Source organism: Physeter macrocephalus, chromosome 4, assembly GCF_002837175.3.
Source record: "Physeter macrocephalus isolate SW-GA chromosome 4, ASM283717v5, whole genome shotgun sequence".
In the NCBI taxonomy this organism is placed as follows: domain Eukaryota; kingdom Metazoa; phylum Chordata; class Mammalia; order Artiodactyla; family Physeteridae; genus Physeter; species Physeter macrocephalus.
Window position 1 is genome coordinate 70,244,039 of NC_041217.1, and position 8,363 is coordinate 70,252,401.

General features: G+C 37.5%; 1 protein-coding gene across 1 annotated transcript; it reads right to left on the reverse strand.

Moving 5' to 3' along the window:
* Window positions 1-1,683: 1,683 nt before the first annotated feature.
* On the reverse strand, window positions 1,684-2,711 carry OR6K6 (olfactory receptor family 6 subfamily K member 6). The gene is given in 2 exon segments (XM_024116002.1): window positions 1,684-2,460; window positions 2,462-2,711. Coding segments are annotated over 2 exon segments (960 nt in total). The 5' UTR covers window positions 2,645-2,711.
* Between the last annotated feature and the right edge of the window lie 5,652 nt (window positions 2,712-8,363).

An 8,363-nucleotide genomic window follows, 5' to 3' on the forward strand; every position in this document is an offset into this window, starting at 1 on the left:
GAGCCCTCTGTACTTAACAGAGCATCTAACATAGAATTGCTATTCAAACTTTTTTTTTTAATAAATAAATCTTGAAATCTGGAGGAATAACCCCTTTTACCAATTTCTGTGTAATTAATCATCACATTTACTCACTGAATACCATATTTCCTTTGGAATTCTTCTTAGGTTTAGTAATTGGTCTAGGATCAAAGCTATGTAAAGTGGGCATAAGATCATGGCATATAAAGACCTGTCTCTGGGATTAGATAGACTTGAGTATCTGCCTTGAATTCCTAACAATTCATTCTGTGTACTTGGACTAGTTATTGAAACTCCGTGTTAAATGTTTCTCATTTGGAAAAAAAAAAGAAGGTTTAATATTTATTTCGCAGGATTGTTGTGAGGATAAACAGGTTAATACACGTAAGGCCCTTACCATAAACTCAGACAGTTTCAAAAAAATCTTATCTCTTATGCATATCAAAGAGCCCTAGAGCTAGGAATGATCTTAGTAATTATCTAATCTAGCCATTCCCACATCTGACTCATCATCAGAATATTCTTGGGAACTTTTTGCTCAATCATAAGTTCTGATGATCAGTTTGGGAATCATCAGCTTGGGAAACTACTGATCTAATCCAAACATGTAATTTTACAGACAAGGAAAAGTCACAACTTAGTGGCAGAAAAAGGTATAAAATCTTGTCCTTGAACCCCATAGTCCAATAGTCTTTCCATGATGCCACAATCACCTGAGGACTGAGAAATTCACAGAGGAAAGAACACACGAGTCCTAGTACTCATCGAAGACTGGTAAGATTTCATGTAACTTTGGGGGAAAAACTTGTATAATTTCTTTTCTTGAACACTGAATAGATTAAATGAAAGTATGTATTTACAGGGGACAGAGAAAGAAGTAGAGTTCTGAGGTTAAGTCCCAGCTGTCACCAACGACCTATATGACTTTAGGCAAGTCATTAAACTTCTTTGAGCTTGTGTTCCAACACATAAATAATGGTGCTATCTGACCTAATTACTTTAGTTCTTTTTAAAACATGAAGAGGATTCATATATGTAAAAATATTTTAAATGGTAAATCACTAGGGAAATGTAGTAGACTATTACTGTTACTAATTTCGATGTCACTCCAGTGGCCTAAAATTCTACAACACATGGTGTACATGATCAGAACATAGCTGTTAATTAACTGTGGATTAAATAAGCTAAAAGCAGAGAAGCCTTCTCTCTAGTGTAAGGAAATTGTTTATTGATGTGGACTGCTGAACAACATGGGGTTCATTACTAGAAAGAGGATTGGGGGAAAGTTAACAGCAACATCAAGAACCATGGTGTCTTTCATGTCTCTTCTGTCCTGCTCTCTGGTCTCACCAGCACGTGGGACCACAGAAAAGAAGGGCAGGAGTCTAGCTGATAGAGTGTAAGGAAGAAGCTAGCCTGCACTATAAAGCAGGAAAACCCACATATACTGTTTTCAGCTACCACAACCACGTTAAGGGCGTCGATGTAAACATGCTATACGATTGCTACCAATGACTTGGACACAGCAGTTTTTCATTCTTGCTTATAATAATAGAACAGGTAGCTGTGACAATAGACAGAGAAGCATAATCATGAACAAGACAAGGAACAGCGCAATGCTGAACTTCCCAGGAGTGTTTTCAGACTCTCTAGGATCTCAATCTAGCTCCCAACCCCACCAGCCCTCTTCTGGCAGCAGAAAAGCCTCCCAATTGCATCTTTCATATCTTTATTCCTCAGGCTATAGAAAATGGGGTTGAGGACGGGAGCAAGGATAACAAAAGGGACTGCAATTGTTGTGTCCCATAACACTGAGTAGGTGGCTGAGAATCACAAGTACATGACAGCCACACTGCCAGAAAACAACAAGAATACAGCAAGGTGGGCAGCACAGGTAGAAAAGGCTTTGTGACAGCCTTCAGCTGAGGACATCCCCAGAATCACCACAATGATCCGGTTGTGGGATAGGGCGGTGACCAGGAAGGAGGCCAGGATCTCCACTGCACAGATGGCATCCACAATGACCACCAGGGATGTATCTGTGCAGGCCAAGCTCAGCACAGGTGTGGGGTCACAGAAGATCTGCTGGGTCTGATTGGAGTCACAGAAAGGCAGGGTGACAATCCATGCAATCTCAGGAAGCACAAGGAGGAAGCCACAGAGACAGGATCCAGCTGTCAGATGGATACAAAGTTGGGGAGTCATGATGGTTGGGTAATGGAGAGGATTGCAGATAGCTATGTACCTGTCAATGGCCATTGCTGTCAGGACACAGCCTTCTGTGATACCAAGTGAGTAGAAGAAGTACATCTGCATGAGGCAACCAGCAAGATAGGTGGTTTTCTGCTCACTGACTAAGCAGGAGAGCATCTTGGGGATGGTGGTCATGGTATACCAGATCTCCAGGAAAGAGAGGACACTGATGAAGAAATACTTGGGAGGTGTTCAAGATCATGTCCAGCTGGATGACAATGAATATCATTAGATTTCCTGTTATGATCAATCCATAGATGAGAAGCAAGGGAATAAAGAGTAAGAGGGCACCTTCATGCAGGTGTGGGAACACAGAGAAGAGGAATTCAATTACCCTCTTCTGATTCCCACTGGTCATCACCTGTGTCATCTGGGAAAGTAAGAAAGGAGACAAAGAAATTCCTGGAATTGGGATGGAGATTACCCATTGAAAATTGCTTCACTCCTTTCTGTAATCAGTTACTTAAGCTGACACTGGGGCCCTACACAGGCCAGTTAGAAATATCTCTCAGCTGCACCTCTATGCCAGAAACATCTGAAATATTTGCTTTTGGACCCCTAAATGAATCTTTTTGTAAACATCTTCAAATGATACAAAGAAAACACAAAGCAGCACACAAATTTAATTTTCTGGAAATATTTTCCGGAGGTTCAGTCACTTTAATTTCTGAGTTTTTCTCCCCACTCTCTGCCCCTCTGCGTTTAGTTTTAAAACACATTCCTTTCTTTCTAACTATTCTCAACTCCTGTTCTTTAGAAAAGCAATTAAAAATAGAAAATACTATCAGCAACCTTTCTGTCAATGTCTTCATGTTGCTCTCTCATCTTTTCTAGCTCTGATATCTAATCTTAGTCTGGCTAAAGTATTCAGCTTTATCTCTCTGCCTCTTTTCTGTTGGTTTCATAGTAACAAGTCTATTTTCCATCTAGATAGTAAGTACCCAGATATCAGGACTATCCCTCCTCTCCTCTGCTTTCTCTGTAAGTCCCTTCCCTCTCCTCTCTCAGTTGTTGATATTGATAATTGCTCAGGCCAAGAGTCTCTCCAGAACCACCTTGTACCTGAGTAGTGGCCACTGAATTTTGAGCAAACATGTAACTTCACCCCTACACATCCCATCCCTCCTAGAAAGGCCACATATAACAGCCAAAGGGAGGAAATCATCCTGAATTTAAAACAAAACAAAACAAACAAACAAAAAAACCTTCTCTAATAACTATGACAATCTTGGGAAGAAAGTGTCACAAAAATCAGCTGCAAAAGAAATCAGGCCAGCATCTAGCTGTTGGGGAGAAAGGACAACTAAATTTTTTGCAAGGCTAATTAAACTCAGTGATAGCAGTATGTTTATCTCTTATCTTGACTATTTTAACATCTTTTTCACTGGTCTTCTTACCTCCATCCAGTCATTCTACAGATGAACATTTCTAAGCATGGCTTTTACTGTCCCTCATCTTACCAAAAACATTCAAGGATAAAACCCAAAGATCTTAGCCTGATATTTATTGCCTTTTCTCATCAGGTTCCTGTCAATTTTTCTTTTTCCTTTTACCTTTTATAGATTTCAATTTTTTTTTTAATTTTAAAAAATTTTTTCTTGGAGTATATTTGATTTACAATGTTGTGTTAGTTTCAGATATACAGCAAAGTGAATCAGCTATATATATACATATATCCACTCTTTTTTTAGACTCTTTTCCCATATAGGCCATTACAGAGTATGAATAGAGTTACCTGTGCTAAACAGTAGGTCCTTATTAGTTACCTATTTTGTATATAGTAGTGTGTACCTGTCAATTCCAATCTCCCAGTTTATCCCTCCCCGCCTTGGTAACCATAAATTTGTTTTCTACATCTGTGACTCTATTTCTGTTTTGTAAATAAGTTCATTTGTACCATTTTTTTAGATTCCACATATAAGTGATATCATATGATATTTGTCTTTCTCTATTTGCCAGTCAAATTGTTAAACCAAATATTTTTCTACATACCCATCAGCTCTGCCATATAGGACAAATTTCCTGCATTTTTATTTTTATGTAATTTCTCCTTTCTATTTTCTTGATCTCTTCCTATTGGAATCCAAGTTGCCAATGTCCGGTAAATGTTCCCATTATCATAGAAGAGTTATTGATCCTCACTGCCAGAAGTAAACTCTCTCATAGAGTTACCATATGACCCAGCAATATACTGGGCATATACCCAGAGAAAACCGTAATTCAAAAAGACACATGCACCCCAATGTTCATTACAGCACTATTTACAATAGCCAGGTCATGGAAGCAACCTAAATGTCCATTGACAGATGAATGGATAAAGAAGATGTTGTACATATATACAGTGGAATATTACTCAGCCATAAAAAGGAATGAAATTGGGTCATTTGTAGAGACATGGATGGACCTAGAAACTGTCATACAGAGTGAGGTAAGTCAGAAAGAGAAAAACAAATATTGTATAGTAACGCATATATGTGGAATCTAGAAAAATGGTATAGATGAGCTGGTTTGCAAGGCAGAAATAGAGACACAGATGTAGAGAACAAACCTATGGACACCAAGGGAAGGGGAGGTGGGATGTATTGGGAGATTGGGATTGACATATATACACTACTATGTATAAAATAGATAACTAATGAGAACCTGCTATATAGCACAGGGAACTCCACTTCGCTGTACCGTAGAAGCTAACACAACATAGTAAAACAACTATACCCCAATAAACAAACAAACAAAAACAACTAATAGAAAGGCTGGGGCCAAACTTATGTATTTATGGAGTTGATAAATTCATCTAGGCATTTTCAGTGCCTTGCTTTAGATCTTAAGCTACACTAACAAGCTGTTTTTACACAGTGAAGTAACATGTATATAGTTGTTTTATGTGGTTTATGTTAGATTTAGTGTTAAAATTTTGATAAAAAATGCTTGATAGATCTAGGAAGATCTCTATCTATATAAATGGTAAATATCTAAGTAGTTTATTGGTACGATTAGGGTTTATCCTCTAGGTCTATCTAATTTTGAGCATTAAGTTGTTCATGTTTATTGGGTAGATAGCTAAATTCTATGTATTTGTATGTTTTGCCTTGTTTTGGGGGTTTGGCAGGGCCCTACAGGCATGTAGAGTATGGGGTTTATTGGGGGTAACAGGGGTTTGTTAAACAGGTCATTTACCTGTTTAATGCATATGCATGTATGCCTACTTATATAAGTATGTATACGTGTATGGGTACACACGTGCATATGCACGTACGTGTACATATGTGTGTCTGCAGTTCCCTTATGTCCTGTAACCATTGACTGAATAGCTACTTATGGTTGATGATGTTGGTAAATAATATTCAATTAAAGTCCAGCTACAATTTATTTGGCTGCGTTAAGGCCTCAGATGGCCATAGCTGAGTCACAGCATCCCTTTAAAAATTAAAAAATACCAAATGCATGAAACCACAGTTATGTGTGAGCATGGGCTGAGTAGTCACTAGTCCATAAGGATGTCTTATTTAAAGGGAAAGAGTGGGCGATTTTAGGTGAGGTGGTCCTGAAGTAAGAACCAGATGTCTGATAAAGCTCATTAATAGAAACCCCCAAAAGTTATGGTACCGGAGCGACAAGAGGGACACATGCCAAGCGGGTTGATGGTTTCATGCGGCTTGCTGATTAAGTTCATGGTCTATTGGATATGATACGCATGTTGACTAGAATTGATTTGACTTAATGTGCTATGTATGACTAATAATAATATGAACTATGTAATATCAAATATATGACTTGCAAGGTTTTTTTTTTTAAAAAGAGTATATTTTCCTCTTTCATCATGTCTAACAGTTTTTTTGCATTTTAAATATCTGAATATCAGCATTATCTCCCTCAAGTAGACAAAAATCTCCTCAGAGGGAATCATAAAGAATAAACAAAACAGTGTTATTGAAGAGTTCCCATATGATGGTCACAATATTAGGCACCTTACATATTTTATCTCATTTATTTCTACTTATGGTAGAGAGATGATTATTATTTTTTTACAGGTAGAGAAATTGAGAACCAGAGGGGAAAAATAACTTGCCCAAATTCACATAGCTAAGATCCAAAGCAATAACTGGAAGCCTGGTTTGTAGGTCTTAGAAGCCACTACTATTATTCATACCACAGGGGGAAATTTAGATCAGGATTCATCAGTCATTCTGTTTCTTACTCTGAGTACCACTATATATTTAAGACTGTAGTAGGTGTGAGATGAGAGAGCTAATGTGTTTTTTTTATTTTCAGGTCGAACACAGATTAAAATAAATGCATTGAAGACTAGGAAAATTAACTTTTAGAGGATGCCTCTTGCCTTTATGCCTCAAGCCTTGAGAAAGAAAGGTAGGAGAGACAGACTTTAGAAAGGAACAGTCACCAGTGAAGCAGAGGGCAGAGGGCCTGCATGGGGAAAGATGTGAGAGTTCTGAGTGTTCTCTGATGGAAGTAGCCACTTCTCTGTCTTTTCTGTGTTATCTTTTCTCAGCCTAAAGTACCAGAGAATGGCCATGCTGAGTAGTCATTATGGAGAGCACAGATGGGTAAAACAAGAAGAGACTGTGGGGCTATGAAAAAGTAAGTTCAGAGTTAAGTGGCTCATAAAAGGCAAATAGAGTGACTACTTTTTTGCTTTGAGTGAGGCTTTTCTCAGTAGTAAGTTTGCATTGTTATTGATCATCTATACATTTATTCAATTAACATAATTATTTATTGATCCTCTGTTATGTGTCAATCACTGCCATAGGTTCAGGGGATATATAAAGTTGAACAAAACATTATTTTTGCTCCTGAGACACATAAAGTACATTTTAAAAAATTCTAGAATGACAGATAATCATCAGTGCCCAAGGACCTCAGCCTACAAATATTCCTTGTAGAGTAAAAAGAAGCTTGCATTAGATTTTAATCCTGGAAAAAGCAGTAAATTTCTCTGAAAGTCCCTAGGAATCCAGAATTCTTTGAACTTCAACATTTTAGTGTTGGAAAGACCTTAGATATTATCAGTATCTTTAGCTGTTAGCTCAACTATATTCTTCTTAATATCACTTCTAGATTTCCTATCTCATTATTCTAATTCCTTTACTTACGTGATAAAGTTCTAAAAATATGAAGTTTTACTCCATATATTGAAAAAATTTTACCCTGAAAGGCCAGGACAATTTGGGTACAGAAGATCTAAGGATATAGGAAAATTATTGGGCAGGCACAATAAGAGTAAAAGGCAAGTTAGCAGTCTCAACTGGATAACGTCCTTTTAATAGTCTTTAGCACGTACCTTGCCTGAGACCACAGAATCTCTGCAACAACCTGCCCCCTCTGTTAGTTTGTCAGTAAGGATATAGATGTTTTTGAATGCTCTTTAGGGGATATCTAGAATGCAAAGATTGTCTTTCCTGGGAGTTTCTCTTTAAATAAGGCAGGATCTAAAAAACGTAGCGCATCTCATTTTCCCCTCTAAGGGACACATTAGGGGAAAAGTGTCACATAGGAATTAGGCATTCCTCAGGGTCAGGACTCAAAATCTTTCCTGTGGCTAAATAACCTTATCTCTCATAACGGAGTATACATCTGGGCTCTGGGGCCCAGAATAGCTATGGGAGTCAAAATAGACTTCACTCAGGATCATGCTTCTCTGGAATAGACCATCAGTAAACACTATTCTCTTCTCAGCTTTTCACTCATTTTTCACTATGTTTTTCATTTCTTCTGCTGTGATAATAATAATAATATATTTTTGAAGTTTTAAATACACATCTCATTTAATTCTTAAAAAAATCGATCTGTATGCTTAAAAATGTTTACTATGGTAAATTTTATGTTACATGCTTTTTACCACAATTAAAAATAAACAGTTATTTGTATGAGGAAGCCAAGACAAGAGTTATTCCCATTTTGCAGATGGAACAATTCATAGCAGCTAAAGGCTTGCTCCAGTTCACATAGGCAATACAAGGCAGGGAAGAATTTGAACCTTGAGCCTCTGAGCTCAAATCTAGCTAAACATTAACTTTTCCCTTCAATTACAACTCTACTAATTATTCCCATATATTCCCTATCATGATTTT